The sequence below is a fragment of the Chelonoidis abingdonii genome, chromosome 1 (assembly GCF_003597395.2).
Source record: "Chelonoidis abingdonii isolate Lonesome George chromosome 1, CheloAbing_2.0, whole genome shotgun sequence".
Taxonomy (NCBI): Eukaryota; Metazoa; Chordata; order Testudines; family Testudinidae; genus Chelonoidis; species Chelonoidis abingdonii.
In genome coordinates this window covers 150,596,185-150,612,851 of record NC_133769.1, presented here as the reverse complement: position 1 = coordinate 150,612,851, position 16,667 = coordinate 150,596,185, and the positions used below count along the sequence as shown (strand labels likewise).

Here is a 16,667-nt window from a genome sequence, read left to right as displayed (position 1 = left end):
CAAAAAACAAAAAAAAAAGGAAGCCCTTTGCCTTTCTTTTCTCCCTGAGCACAGTGGGTCAAAATCATTGTTATCCTGCACCCTCCACAGCCACTTGTGCCAAGTGGGTATAAAATGCTACTGGATCAGACTGATGTTTTGCACCCACTTGGCACAGGTGTAGGTGACTACCCAAGGTGCAGAGCAGCAATGGGCTTAATCTTCTTCTCCAGGGGAAGTTATAGGTGCTCAGACCTTCTGTCTGTATGAAGTATATTGCCCATCACCTTAATAAGTGTTGGCTCAAGCTCTTTGCTGCTGACAGAGATGCAGGAAGAGATGCAGCTGCATTTCAGCAATGAGGATGAAGTGTACACTGTGCATGCTCAGTTTGTGGAGCGGTAGGTTCTTTCTATAACAGACCTTTACAGAGATGACAGTCTTTAGGCTGATGTGTTGCACGTGTTCACTTAGAGATCTCTATGATCTTCTGAGAGCTTGTTTTTCATAGTTGCCTATAAAAGCCCTCTTCATACATAATTTCTGAATGTTCATAGAGATCCAAACAGCTCTTTGGCTTATCCCTTCCAAACGTACACACTTGATAGTTGTGGGGGGATGTGAACATTCCTTCCTTTCCAATCCCCCTTCTATTCAGCTTATGTCACTTTCGAAGCAATATAAGCAACACTGGCATTCAGTAAAGTCCCCACAGGGAGTTATACTGGCATAGCTATAGCAGATGCACTATGTTTATACCACTAGAGTTCTGCCAGTCACTTTCCCCATGGAGAGAAGCCCTGAGTCTAATCTTTAAACCTTTATTCTCTCCCTTTATTATTGTTGTTATTATTATTTGTATTAAAATAGCAAGACCCCACTGTGATAAGCACTGTACAATCAGAGAACAAAAAGATGGCCCTTAGAGCTTAATCTCCTAGCTGCTGAATAAGGTGCCACTGAATTTGATCAAGCCTTTAATACAAAATGTTACAGAGAGGTAATATTACAGAAGAGAGAGAAAATTCTTTTAAAGTCATAACAGCCTGTGGAAATTCTCTCAGAAATAGGGCCAATATATAAACCTACCCATTCTTTTCAATAAAAACTCTGTTCAGTGCAGCTTATAAGGTGTATTTCTATTATCTTTTTTCTCCCTAAATATATCTAGTCCCTTCCTTTGAGGAGAGGGAGGAAATGTTTTACAAAGAGGCTGCTTTGTGGATTTGAGTTTTGTAATCCATGTATAGGCAGAAATGAAGGGAAACCAGAAATCTTCTGATTTGGCGACTTATTCGTTGAACTGTCCCAGAAATCCTTCACTGCTCCAAGTTTTTGGAAAAAAAATTAGTGTAAGCCAGTGAGGCTTACACTGCATTTGGGTAATTTTGTTTTTGCAGTCTTGGTGGTCAGATACTGTCCCGGACCATTCTTGATTAACTTGTTCTACCACTATAATAGAAAACACATACTGGATAGACAGTAATACTTTCCTTTTCCTTGCACTCCAAACTATCCCATTATAATCAGTGCTGAAACTAGAGCAGATTATATCTTTGTCTGTCTAGTCCACAATCCTATCTCGGATAGCAGCTGATTTTATAAGTTGCCTTGTTGTGTAATAGTTGTATGATGGGACAATAACAGACTTTCTTCCTGATCTCTTCCAGTTGACAAGCAGAGGAATTGAGAGCTGTAGTAATTTCTCATGTATATCCATCCTTCTTTGAATCTTATTGAGCTATTTCCACAGTTTAATCTTGCATTATATAACAGTGCCCACAGGGGTGACAGAGTGTAGCAAACATGACAGCATTTCACACTGAGAAAGAAGGGTCTTTGAGTTCACTTCTCCTCTCCCCTGACATTCCTTTACTGCTAAGCAGCATTTCCTCCCCTACACAGCATGCAACTGGGTATGGGATGCTGGGAACTTGGCAGCTCACATCCATATCTCTGCCTTGTGAGGTTATCTGTGGAGGTGAACTCTGAAAATTGCATAGGATTTAGGTGTATTACCTTATAAAAAGCCAATATAAAGGAGATGTGCAAGAATGCAGCAATTACCATCCCGTTAATGAGTCACACTGTGAAATGGCTGAAAAGAATTATGGAGAAGGTGGTGGTGGGTGGGGTGGACTGTAGCATCAGGTATGAAACAAACAATTTGGGTTTATGCTAAGAAAGTTAATAATGGATGCAGTGTTTGCATCCTGAATAGTGTAAGAGGTGTACAGGGAGAAATGCATGGAGCTGCACTGAGTGTTTGTGGATTTAGAGAAGGCTTATGATAGCATTCCTAGAAAATTGTTCTGTACTAACTGGTCAGTGTGCTGGCCAATGAGGAAGAGAAAAAAAAACTACTTCACACTCCCAAAATGGCAATGCTCAGGTGGACACCGGACAAGATGAGAGCTGAATGTCTATGCAACAAAACAGTATGAGCCATAATGCAGATAGACCCCATCATGGAAAAGCTGAGCGAGTATCAACTGAGATGGTTGGGTCATGTGAAGCAAGGAAATCTGAGATATGTTGGCCAGAGAGTACAAGAACCAGTAGTCATGGGACAAAGACTATGAGGAAGAACTAGAGAAAGGTGGTTCGAGATGCTGAAGAGGGCATGAAGAAGATTGGTGTCAGCTTGGAAGAAGCGCTTGACAAGAATGCTTGGAGATAAAGAACAAACGTCTCCAACCCCAACTGATGGGACATGGTAAAGGCGAAAAAGGAGAACTGATAAAAAAGTAACATTTAGCTTGGGATTTTAGTGAGCTAGGAGCTGAAAATAATTCAGATTAAAATAATACCTATTTTACCTCTTGAGACTTTGTGAGGCTTACCATAATTAATTTATGTGTGTGAAAAGACTTTGAGATCATCAGTTTAAAAGCACACTAGATACTAAAGGTATAATTATAATTACATGTAAATGGTATGGGGTGTCATAAAGATTCTATTGCCATGAGTTTGGGACAACCTGCATAACTTGCAGAGAGCTATGCAGGTCATTCTGAAGTAGTCGCAATAAGAAGTTTATACCCCTCTACACCACCAGGTGTCTTGGTAACGTACATATTTGCCTTAGTTTACTGGGGAAGGGTGGTTGTGTAACTCTTTAGTCTCAGATAATTCAAAGGAGGTGGCAATCTAAGGGGAATCACACACCTACAGAAACTTGGTACAATATCTCAAGTATAGCAGCATTATTTATTTGATCATAGCTGGCTTTCTCCAGGATAAGTAATAAACTTATATAAATTCTCTGGAATCTGCTTATAGAAACTATGCCATAAGACAGTGGTTCTCAAACTTCTGTGCTGGTGACCCCTTTCAAACAGCAAACCTCTGAGTGCAACCCCCCCCTTACAAATTAAAAACACTTTTTTATATATTTAACATCATTATAAATGCTGGATGCAAAGTGGGGTTTGGGGTGGAGGCTAATAGCTCGCGACCCCCCGCCCATGTAATAACATCACAACCCCCTGAGGGGTTCTAACCCCCAGTTTGAGACCCTCTGCCATAAGAGAATTCCACTGAACACCAAAAAAAAAAAAAAAATCCAATACATAAAACTTCGGTATGCAGTGCAGGCGAGGAGTTAGAGCAAGCGGGTGACTAAGAACCACGACAACTGGGTTTCTTTCCATTTCTTCTACTGACTCACTACGTGACTTTGGCTGAGAAAATCATTTCACCTCTGCACACTTCCCACTTGCCCCATCTGTGTATTAGGAACAGTAATGCCTATTGTACCTCATGGAATATTATGAGGCTTAATTAATTAAGGTATGTAAAAGGACTTTGAGATCATCTGTTAAAAGGCACAAAAGGAATTAAAGGCATTATGATAATTACATGTAAATAGCATGAGGTGTTATAAAGATTCTGTTGCCATGAGGTTTGGGACAACCTACTTAACTTGCAGAGAGCTATTCAGGTCATTCTGAAGTAGTTGCAATACGAAGTTTATACCCCTCTCACCATCAACGCATCTTGGTAATGCCACATATTTACCTTTGTTTATTGCGTGGGAAGGTGGGGAGATTGTGTAACTCCTTAGGCCTTGGTTACACTGAGAGTTGCAGCTCTGGTAGTGGCTTTACAGCGCTGCAACTCAACTCCCCGTCCACACTGGCAAGACACATACAGCGCCGTATCTCCCTGGCTACAGCGCTGGTTGTACTCCACATGGATGAGAGGAATAAAGAGAACAGCACTGGTGCTGCAGCGCTGGAGTGCCAGTGTAAACAGGGAATAAACTTACTACGCTGTAACTGACCTCTGGAATTTTCCCATAATGTTTTTAACTAAAGAACTCTCTTTGTTTTGTTATGATGCCTCTCTTTGTTTTGTTGTGAACTCGGGGCTCCCGGAGCTGCTTATCTAAAAAACAAACACAGCAATTGTTTGCTTGAGCAGAGACAGGCAGGAAATGTCCACAGCTAGTGTTTGCTTGAGGAGAGAAACAGCACGGTGGGGGAGTGGGGAGAGTCCATAGGAGCAGCTGCTTATCTGGTCTGAAGGCTATTTGCATTTAAGAGTGAATGAGAGAGGGTGGGGGAAGTTGTCGGAATTTGCAAGGCAACTGCTGACACAGTGTCGGCTCCAAAAATCCACTCTCTCTCTCCCCCATGCTCCCTGTCACACTCCAACCCACCCCCGTCTTTTGAAAAGCACGTTGCAGCCACTTAAACGCTGGGATAGCTGCCCATAATGCACCACTCCCAACACCGCTGTAAATGCTGCAAATGTGGCCACACTGCAGCGCTTTCCCTACACAGCTGTACAAAGATAGCTTTAACTCCCAGCGCTGTACAGCTGCAAGTGTGCCAAACACCGAGTCCCATCCATGCTGTTTTTTTCCATTTGAAGTACTTTAATTACTGTGTACTCAGTGTCATAGCTGTATGAAATAAACTCAGCTTTATGTCATGAGATTGGATGGCTCAGGATCTGTGAAGGGCTACACAGAGCCTTTTGCCCCTAAATCAATGGATCCAATCTGCCCTACACTGGTGGCAACAATAGCAATAGCATTTTTCATCTGTAGATCTCAATGCAATTTACAAAGGAAGTTGGTAATGTTTTAGAGATTGAGAAACTGAGGCACATGACTGGCCAAAGGTCACCAACAAAGCCAGAAACCGAACCCAGGTTTTCTGAGTACCACTCCAGTACTCTAGCCACTAGTTCACAGTGTCTGAAAGTTAGTATCAGCCCTTGGCTTTTCACTGGCCTAAGTGAAATGATCAGTGACTTAAGGCCTAAATGTGCCAATGAGTTAGAGCTACATTCCCCTGGACTCAGTCACAGTGTTTACAGAACACAAACAAATGGCCTGTCACTCCACCTACAGGCTGTGTGATAGGCACCTCTCTTCTTACATCTCCTTGTCTACACCCCAATGAAAACATTAGACCAAGATTTTCAGAAGTAGTAAATAAGTGACCTGATTTTCAAAGGTGCTGAGCAAGCAGCGCTTGCTGAAGTCAGTGGGAGGTATGTGCTCCACACCTGTGAACATTAGTCCTCTTTTTTTAAAAAAAATCTAAATATGGACTTAGGAGCTTAGCTCTATGCAGCCAAATTTTTTAAATCTTGGCCTTCAAGTTTTCTCTGGGAAAGGAGTGGAAGTGCTTCTCCACCACAAGCAGCTGTCAGGGAAGTGGCGCTGTTCTAGGACTGGCTGGTAAGGTTAATGAAGAAGACCTGCAAGGAAGCTGTGTGGGCCCTGTGATTCAGATCTAGCTGGTTCTTAGAGAAAGGGTTAAGATTTGTGCTGAAGGATGAGAGATAAGTTTCAGAGAACAGTTTAAACTTACTATTGTCTTGGTGAATATATAAATGATCCATGATGAATTGCTGGCCCAGCTGTAGTCTCTCCGTACACACTTTAGGTCCCTTAGTGAAGGAATCCTGGGATGTGGTTTCTGACTGGATACTATCCCTGGGGAGGAGTTTCTGTTTGCAAGCAGGGTGGGTAGTTTAACCTTCGAAGGGGGGAAGGCTTCCTTTGCAACTTCTTGTCTGTAAGTATTTGTAATTAGTAACTCAGCAACACAATGAGTTTTATTTATTCTTAGTTTTATTGGTACACTTTGTTTTCACATATTCAGGCTGATAGAAACCTTAGAAATACCTAACCATACTTATTGGAACAAACCTGAGGCCACCTAAGATTTCAGATTTGTTACTGTGCTGGAACGCTATGGCTTTTTGATGCTTACAAGTGACAACAGGAATAAAACATGGATTCTTAGCCTCCTGCCCAAAAGCCCAAGCCTCAACACTTGAACTACAGGAGAATCTCTCGCATCAGAATGGAGTCTGACATGCAGTCGGGCTGTTCTCTCTCTCTCTCTCTCTCTCTTTTTGTCTCTCACACGCAGTTCCCAATCTTTTTCCTTGGAGCCCCTGTTCCAAATAGTGTGACCAGACAGCAAGTGTGAAAAATCGGGACAGGGGGTGGGGGGTAATAGGAGCCTCTATAAGGAAGAGACCCCAAAATCAGGACTGTCCCTATAAAATCGAGATATCTGGTCACCCAAGTTCCAAAGCATTGAAGTTTGGGTTCCCCGTCCCTTAGTGCCATGTCTCCATGTCCCAAATGGTTACCCAAATGGTTCATCTACTCTCTGTTCTTTCCCTTCTCACCTTGGCTTTGTAATTGAAAAGAAGTTTTGCTCCTTTTCATATTTTTTTTGCCTTTCTCATCATTCTCTAACTCACCCGAAGGCTACATGCTGCTGGACAAGTGGAAGAGGGAGTTTGGTGGTAGCAGGGAGGAGGGGGAGGGGTGTCTGTTGGTGATTTCATAATGCTGAGCTGCTTGCTTCTGCTCTCATGTCTGTGCTGAGGACTATGGGTTCAGAGGAGTGAAGCTTGGGCCAGTGGACTACTTCTGAATCTGTGTATTAGCCCTGTTTACGTTACGTTTGCATGCTACCACAGGAGCAGGGAGTAAAGGCTGGTAGGTTTCAAGATTCTGTCTGATGCTTTATCTGCAGCTGCCAGAGGTGCAGCAGGAGTGTGGGGTGGATCCAGCATCAGGGACCTCTCTCTGCCCTTGCTGCTCCTCTTTTCAGATCTCATCCTTTGGACTAGTCTGATGCCCCTGTGGTGAGTCCGGTCTCAGATCTAAAACCCCTGACTCCACACTAACTGATTTGTTTCATTTCAATCAACACACTGGCTTTGCAAATATAAATTCTTTATTTTCAAAAAATATTCTTTCCCTCCTTAACCTGTCAGCCAGGGTTCAGCTTGAAAACTCTGTAAAGAACTGGCTAAGAAGCTGTCAGTACAGATGGAAGCCACCCCCTCTTGCGCCTCAGCAGAAGATGTTTGTGAAATCCCGTGTTTGGAACCATTTCTATTAGGAGGGTATAGTGTCTCTCCCAGTCAGTAGTTGACCCACATGCTCCCATCCTCGCTGTTTCCTGTTGGGTTTTCCCCTGCTCCTTACTTCACCCACATCCAGCTGATGAAAAACAAAGTTTGACTTCTGCAATTTATTACTGAGTCATTTACTAATAAATACTGCATAGCCTTAATACACAGGACTCACAGACTCAAGGTGCACCTGCAAACAGCTACATTCCTTCCCTCGCTACAAGGAATCCATTTTAAGTTTCAAGATCTTCCTCATTGCCCACACTACACTGTTATATGGTGGGGTTGTGCTTCCTTATAGCTTAGGGGACAATCCCCATGCAGTCTTATAAAGAGGTGTTCACTAATGAGGGACAAGTCTCAGCAGGCTAGAAATCCTGTGCAGGAGCTGGTTTCCCTTTGTGAAATTCCCTGTTCTTGCCACTGGTCAGACCAGAAATACACATAAACAGTCTTCCTGTCTTCCAGTCATGTAAAGTGGAGCCAGAGGAGGCAGCTTAGTGAAACAGGGAGTAAAAATTAGTTAGCATTTAAAATGTTCCAAAAATAATTAATATTTTCAACTGGCCCAAGGTTTGGTGACTTTTTTTGGTTTGTTTTTCACATTATCTGAACTGGTTCACCCTCTTCCTGATATTTACACACTTGGAACACTGCTGTACTTATAAAACTCTGGTTCATAATTAGGTTAGGATGACTGCCAATTTCCCCTGTTGGGTGCCAGAAAATTCAATGAGGATGCATGTGGAGCAAGTATGTAGACCATCGCTTTAGGAGGTAGGTGAAGTTGAGGTAGTAAAGTTCAATGATTACAGAAGGGAAGTAGGTGTCAAGGTTCCTAGACTAAATCAGGACTGTCCCTATAAAATTGGGACATCTGGTCACCCTAGTTCTAGTCCTGGCTGAGCCACTGATTTTCCTGTGGGTAAGTCCATATTTTGAAGAAGTACCCAACTCGAGACCTCTAAAATTAAAGGTTATTTTTGAGGGAAAAAATGGCCTAATCTCTATAAAATGAGAATAATAATTAATACTTGGCTAGCTATCAGAGGCTTCATTAGTAGTTTGAAATATACAGATCCTTGTATGAAAGGTGCTACAAAAGCTCATCTGCGTCCATGCCTTCCCAGAACAGTCTGTTGCCCAATCCTCCCTTCTCCTGCAGTTCATTCTAGCAGTCCAAATGCCTTCTTAGCCATGTCCTGCTTTGGGGGGTTAGACTTGTCCAGGAGCACAGGATCTTCCTGGGCCAAATCCTGACAGCACAGCACTACATCATGCTTCACTTGTGTTGAGTCCTGCAGGTTATGTTCCTGGAGGGTGATTTCTTCCTGCCCCTCTTGTCTGGTCCTAGCCATAATGTCATCAAGTCCACCTGCTGTAAGCAACAACATACAGGTAGGCTAAACAGAGCATTCCTGTAACTGAATATTTGCACAGGGTCAGAAAGACATTTACAAGACACACTTTAACCACTCCCTGGCTTATTCAGGATTGTTCCCCATAGTCTGTTCTCCAGGACTTTGTTAATCCTTGTTTTCAATAACTCAGGCAATGAGGCTCACACTGCTTCCTCGGTGACAGGAAATATTTCCTGATATTCAGAAGGAAACACCTCATTGTTCATTTTTACCACTTTATTCCAAGTCCTATCTATACTCAGTTCCTCCCCCTCCCTGCTGTTTGCAACCATCAAATATGCGTATGTAGTTACACACACGCCACCCTTCTTAGTTGTGACTTAATCAAACTATTCATTTTTTCCACTTATTCTTCTAATGTTTCCTGATTTTTCCTTCTTCTCTGAATTTCCTCCAGTTAGTTGACATCCTTCTGGCACAGAGATACTCAAAATTCAATGTCACATTCCAGGTGTGACTAGATGAGAGAATGAAGAAGTGCATTTCAAAAGAGCTTTTAGTTTCAGAGCTCTAAGGTGCTACTGCCAACAGAGAGACTGAAATAAAAAATTGCATTAAGAAAAGAAATCTGATTTTTATACTTCACGTCTCCAACTTAAAACATTAGTTTCCTTGCAAGTTCCCTGTTAATGGTGTGGTGTGGATTTTCATGTCAGTTGTCCATTCAACGGGTTGTTGAGAGACCCCGGCTGTATGCTACTTCTCATCTCCGGAACTGCCCAGTCTAATAATCAGAGTGGGTTGCAAGGTGGTTTTTGTAAACAAACAAGGCTACTGCCTTCCATTATGTTTCGACGGGCTGTATTATTCATAAGTAGTCTGGTGACTTGCCATGGATGTATTGGTGAATATGTTCTTGAGTCCCAAATGTTTCAAGAATTTTAGAATCCAGAAATTCATCCTGCAGAGTGCATAGTTCATTATCAGCTATTTCTGTATTTAAAATGGTTTGGTCATCCCATCAGGGAGTGGAATGATACCATAAGACTTAACAGTATGTAACACATTGGCCACTTTGTAATGCCCCACCATGAGCCATCAGCAGCAATAGAGCTACTTAAACTAAAGGAGACGTTTTCTAGATGCTAACATTAGTAGTTGGTTATCCTGTGTGGACTACCCATTCGAGGCTTCTCATGAATAGTGAAGAATTGAAGATAACTGTATGCAAACACTGCATAGGCTGAAATTTGTTCCCATAAACCACTGATTGAATACATTTGCAGAAACCAGGACTGGGTATTGTATGATTCACAAACAGAAAATGGGTAAACTCATTGGATAATGTGTTCTGACAAATTCCACCAGTTCTATTAACAATACAAAGCACCTTTTGTTTTGTGCAGCACCTTTCATACAAACAGAACCCTGAACCCACAGAAACCTTAGGGCTAAATAGTAAACCATGGGAAATGGAGGAAACCTAAGAGTAATAGACTTGGGAGGAACATTAAAATTGTCCTAAACTCTATGATTTTGATTTACAGGGGTTTGTGCCATCTTACTTTCATTTTGAATTTCAGGCTATAAGGATCTCCACCAACAGCGGTTAGATTATGAGAAGAGATAAAAGAGGAGCCAGTGCCATATAAGAGACAAAAGAGGTTGGATTCTGCTCTCACATCAGCATTACTCTGGAGTAACTCCACAGTCATCAGTGGCATTTACTCTCACTAGTACACCAGTGTAAACAAGATACAATATGGCCTAAGGCCTCTTTTAGGTAAATTAAGAAAAAGTGTAATGAATGCATTACACAACTGTAGAGATCAGACAAAGTCACAGAGTATGGATCCAAACTCAGATCTAAATTGGAACTTACCCAATGAGGATTTCATTACTAGTGTTGCCAGATCTCACAATGTCATCATGAGTTTAGTGATACTCAGTCTTTTGTCTTAAAGCTCCAGCTCTTAGAGTCAAGTGACTCTGACAAACTCTGATTTCTTTTTCTTTCCTTTTTTTTTTTTTTTCAAGTAGGTTTCTAGGCCTTGTGGTTTAGGAAATAAAAAAAAGCATGTTCTGAGTGCACCTCAAAGGCTCAGAAACCAGGAAGCAAAAAAATTCCAAAATTAGTCTTTACAAAAATTATGATTTTCTGGATGTCTGATGCATGATTTTTGAACACTTGGGGTTTGGCAATACTAGGTTCCCCTTTTGGGCCTGCTATATGGAGGCATGAAAGTTTCAATTCTGATCCAAACTTCATCACAGTTTGAAGGGTTTGGGTCAGGTTATTTATTTTTTAGACCCAGGAGACATCCAACAATGTAATAATTTGGTATAATGGGGAATCTTCAGTCTCGTCTAGTGAAAAGTTAAATTTAAAACTCTGCATATGGGATGGGGAGTGGTGATGTAGAGAAGGGAGCTTGCAAAGGGCTTGGGAAGTGACTGGGTGAGGGGAGACCAGCTTCTTCTAGTCCTCTGTATGCATTTGTATTTCTCTGTGTGTGCTTCTTTCATTTATTATCCAGAAAACTGTGATCATTAACCCTTCAGTCTCAGGGCTCCTTAATCCCCCTGGGAAACCGGATACTTCTTCCTTACAAATGGGCCTGAGCTCTAGCCTGTCTCTGTCACAAGGTAAACCTTTTTCTGCCCCCTCCTTCAGAGACTGAAACCCACGTTGTAGGGTTAAAGTAATACTCCTGTTGACTATCCTTGACCCCTTCCTACCGAGATTCCCAAGGCTGGATAGAGCCAGCTGCTTCTTACCCTCAGGTTGAAGGGACACAGGGCAGGATGAGATCTTCAAAGGGTGGCCTGTGGAATTTCCCCAGCCCTCTAGAGAGGTGGAGGGGCTGCACTATGACTCATTCCTCACACTCCCGCCACAGCTCCAATGAGTGCAGCAGTTCTGCCTTGGGAAGAATGCTGGCTTGGCAGCCAACCATGCTTGGGGCTGGTGGCGCTTTCAGTTACTACTGGCTAACTCACTGACCATATTTCCCCTTTTGCTTGTTTCTCAGAATGTTTCTTATCATGTTTGCTAATTACTGAATGTAGATGTTGCCCTAAGACTATTGGTCCATCTAGGCCAGCATCCCACCTCCTTCTGTACTGGATCAGATTGATGGTCCTCCTCGTCTTGAATCAGCAGTGAGCTATTGTACATGAAAATGGCAATAGCAGTTGGCAGAGTGGGACTGCAGCATTAGGTTCAAAAATCCTGAGACCAGCTTAAAAATTATGAGATGTTTTAAAATAATACATTTGAGGTTCTTTTTCTTTGCCTCCTGGCTTTTGAACCTTTAGGCGACACTTGTGTCATGTTTTAAACTCTTTCCTGCAACCATGAGGGCTAGAAACTTGCTGTTTTAAAATCAAATACTGAGAATTTCACATCATCATGTGCCTTGCAGAGCTGGGGCTATAAGAAAAGAACCAAATATTGCAAGACTGGTTATAAAATTGTGGGAGTTGGCTGCACTTTCTTGGAAAGTCTCTGTGAAGTTCAGGAGATTGATCTCATCATGATTTCCTGCCATAAGTGAAATCCAGGGTACAGTGCGGATGCAGGTCCTTAGTCAACCCAAACAAATCTGATGAAATAATCAAGAACCTGGGGCATGGGTAAAACCAACCAAGGACATTCTTCTCCTATAATTGTTCCATTTTATTTTGAGCTTATTTTATTTTAAGTTGTCATAGCATAAGAGGGAAGATCCTTTCATGGATTGAGAACTGGTTAAAAGACAGGGAACAAAGGGTAGGAATAAATGGTAAATTTTTAGAATGGAGAGGGGTAACTAGTAGTGTTCCCCAAGGATCAGTCCTAGGACCAATCCTATTCAACTTATTCATAAATGATCTGGAGAAAGGGTAACATGGAGGTGGCAAAGTTTGCAGATGATACTAAACTGCTCAAGAAGTTAAGACCAAGCAAACTGTGAAGAATGTCAAAAAGAGCTCACAAAACTAAGTGATTGGGCAACAAAATAGCAAATGAAATTTAATATGGATAAATGTAAAGTTAGTGCACACTGGAAAAAAATAACCCCAACTATACGTATAATATGATGGAGGCTAATTTAGCTACAACTATCAGCGAAGAGATCTTGGAGTTCATTGTAGATAGTTCTCTGAAGATGTCCACGCAGTGTGCAGCGACTGTCAAAAAAGCAAACAGGATGTTAGGAATCATTAAAAAGGGATAGAGAATAAGACGAGAATATCTTATGTCCTTACATAAATCCATGGTACCAACATCTTGAATACTGGGTACGATGTCGTCTCCTCATCTCAAAAAAGATATATTGGCATTAGAAAAGGTTCAGGGAAGGGCAACTAAAATGATTAGGGGTTTGGAACGGGTCCCATATGAGGAAAGATGAAAGAGGTTAGGACTTTTCAGCTTGGAAAAGAGGAGACTAAGGGGGAATAAGATAGAGGTATATAAAATCATGAGTGGTGTGCAGAAAGTGAATAAGGAAAAGTTCTTTATTTGTTCCCATAATATAAGAACTAGGGGCCACCAAATGAAATTAATGGATTTAACATCCATGAAGTTCTTCTTCACACAGCACACAGTCAACCTGAGGAACCCCTTGCCAGAGGAGGTTGTGAAGGCTAGGACTATAACAGGGTTTAAAAAAGAATTAGATAAATTCATGGTGGTTAAGTCCATAAATGGCTATTAGCCAGGATGGGTAAGGAATGGTGTTGTCAGAGGATGGAGATGGATGCCAGGGGAGAGATCACTTGATCATTACCTGTTAGGTTCACTCTCTCTGGGGACTTGGTATTGGTCACTGTTGGTAGACAGGATACTGGGCTGGATGGACCTTTGGTCTGACCCAGTATGGCTGTTCTTATGTTCTTATGTTCTTATGAGATTGTTTGATGGCATGTGCTTTACTGGCTCAGTTTCCCATAGCTGGCATAAACCCAGGCTGCACAATTTCAGTGTTCCATAACTTCCATAATTCCCTTCAGCAATAGGGAAAAGATTGTTTATATTAAGATTTGGGTCTTTAGCTCCCACACAGCATGAGATTACAGTTTAGCTCCTAGTCCATTAATTGTGCCTCTGGAGCTCTGGGGAGTTGAAGAGGAGATTTTCCCTTTTGTTTCCAAGTGAAGACACTATTTGTATAGTGATCCCTGAAATAAGGGGATGTAGTTGCTGGCTTTTTTGCTCCCAAGCTACCTAGACTACTGATAGCTAAGATCTTTAATGACTGGCAATGCAGTCTCTTGCTTCTTTCACTGACACACTTTCAAACAAAGAAACTGTTTTAAATGTGGGTAACAGTCTAGAAACTGAAACAGTTTGGGAGTCACTTATTCCAAAGCATAACTGACCCTTTCTCATCTCTTTCCCTCTGCTGCCACCATGTGGTCTCATGTCAATACAGTAAGAGTTGATGATTTCCCAGTTATTGTTATTCTTTTATTGAGCTCTGTCTCTGTCGCGGTGTTGTTATTTTTCTTTTCTGTACAGGAGAGGGAATTCAAAGAGTAGCACCAGTGCATAACAAACATATGCCTTACCTATCAAGGTGGAAAGGTGCTAAGTTTGAGGGTTGCTATTGGCTCCGGAAAGCCATGTTGATCCCGAAGAATTAAATTCTAGGTCAGAAAGAAGTGGGTGCAATTGAGGTTTTTAACATTTGTTTGTTTTTTCTTGGTTGCAGAATCTGGGAATCTCCACTTCTCCAGGCTGCCAAGGAGAACGATCTCCGGGCCATCAAGAAACTGATCTCTGATGGCACCTGCGATGTCTTTCAAAGAGGTAAATTGTCCCCTCCTTTCCTGCTCCCTACCCATGACAGACATCCAGGGTCTGCCAGTGTGAGTCTGTGGTTATTTGTCCTTAGTTTCTTCCTGGGGAGGCCAAAAAGGCCTGGGATTTTTGAGCAGGAGGAAAGGAGAAACCTAATGGCCTAAGTACTGCAGCAAAGCAAAATTCCTAGTTCCGTACCAATTATTCTATCAAAGAACTATTCAGCTCCTAGATTAATTGTGAAACTTAGAGGTGGAAAAGACTTATTGGGTAATAGTTGTCTAGACCTCTATTCTCCCAGCCTGCTGTAGAACTGTTCCCTGCAATAAACATCTTCAGCCATGCTTCCTCCATCACCTTTGAGAAACTCTCTTCCACACTGGAATATTATTGTATTACAGTAGTTCCTAGAGGCCACAACTGAAATCAGAGGCCCATTGTGTTAGTCGCTGCACGGACGTAGTAAGAAGTAGTCCTTGCCCCAAAGAACTTACAAGACAAGAAGGACAAAGGAGGGACGGGAAACAAAAGCATGGAGAGGGAAAGTCAAGGTCACACAGCAGGCCAGTGGTAGTCAGAAATAGAACCCAGGTTTCCTGAGTCACCCTATTCGCTAGACTTCACTCCCACTCAAAAAGCTCCCACTATTAATATGAAATCTCTGCTCAGCTTTGTCTTATACATATGAATGACTAGATGACTTGTATGCTTCTTCCACTCTCTCCAGGTGCAGTGGGAGAAACAGCTCTTCATGTGGCTGTGTTGTATGATAATATGGAGGCTGCTCAGGCTCTGATGGAGGCAGCTCCAGAACTTGTTAATGAGAGGATGACATCGGAGCTATATGAAGGTACCATTACCAAGACATGAGACTGAACTGGGATCCCTCTGGAGGGTCAGGAAATAAATATTATCCAATGAGGACAATTGGTTAGAGGTGTCCTTCTTTGCTGTATTACTAAACTACAGCATTGTGAAACACGTCCACAAATGTTTCCTGTTAGTTTAGTGTAACCTTGGGTTGAACTCTGCACAGGAACGCTCACGCAGATACACAAAGGGCAGGCTGTGATCCCTGTTGGATCAGTTGGCTGTGCAATGGAATGTGAAAAGTAATTATCATGCTATGTGTACTAAATTAGATTTTTGATGTGCAATTATCTGGTCCTCAGTGATCCCAGGGTTAACTCCTCCCTCCCCTTGCTCAACTACTCAGGAAAAGGGCTCTAAACCAGCAGCGGGCAAACTACAGCCACCAGGCCACATGTGGCCCGCAGGACCCTTTCCTCTGGTCCCTGAACTCCTGCCAGGGAGCAGGGTCGGGACAGGCTTACAGAGAAGCCAGCCCAACTCCCCGGCAGCGCGGTGAGTGGGGCAGAGGCTAGTCCTTGGCCCATCCCTTTCTGCTGTCCTCCCTTCCCTCCCTCCCTCATAATCACAGTTCCCCCAGTGCCTGGGCAGCGTGGCTGGCAGCGTGGCTCCAGCTCCAGCTGGGCGACACAGCAATAGTGCCACCAGACCTGCTGCTCCCGGGCGGTGCGGTCAGGGGGCAGGGAGCAAGGGGAGTTCTGAGAGAGGGGCGGTCAAGGGGCCTGCTGCTGGGGACGGGAGCAGAGCAAGCCAGGGCCCCCAATCCATCCCAAGCATGCTTGGCCCCTGTCCCCAGCAGCCAAGCCCAGACAGGGAGCGAGCCCTGCCTGACTGCCAGGGAGAGCAGCCAAACGAGCCGGGGAAACGCACAGGGAAAGGACTGAATCCCCTTTCCCCCATCCCACAGGTAATATGGCACAGAGAGAGAAGGGCGGGTAGGATAGGGGGCCCCAGGGGGGTGGGAAGCTGAGGGGATTGGATAGGGGATGGGCATCCCGGGCGAAGGTCAGAGAGCAGTGAGCAGGCATGTCTGGATAGGATGTGGGAGTCCTGGGGGGGGAGTCGGGGGGGGCAGGGGTGTTCATAAGGGTTGTGGCTGTCAGGGGACAGGTAGGGGGTAGGGTCCTAGGGGGGCAGTTAGGGTGGGAGGGTCTACAGAGAATTCTTTCCTGGGTGCTGGCTGGTGACTCTTGCCCACATGCTCAGGGGTTTAGCTGATCACCATATTTGGGGTCGGGAAGGAATTTTCCTCCAGGGCAGATTGGCAGGGG

General features: G+C 43.3%; 1 protein-coding gene across 2 annotated transcripts in view; it reads left to right on the top strand.

Annotated features, from left to right (window-relative positions):
• The window catches only part of LOC116822500 (transient receptor potential cation channel subfamily V member 6-like), a 49,209-nt gene that overhangs the window by 7,274 nt on the left and 25,268 nt on the right, over nt 1–16,667 (top strand). For both annotated transcript variants that reach the window (XM_075071132.1, XM_032776421.2), the window contains 2 exons: nt 14,438–14,535; nt 15,254–15,376. In XM_075071132.1, coding sequence (XP_074927233.1) covers nt 14,438–14,535; nt 15,254–15,376 — 221 coding nt within the window. The remainder of the gene's footprint in view (nt 1–14,437; nt 14,536–15,253; nt 15,377–16,667) is intronic.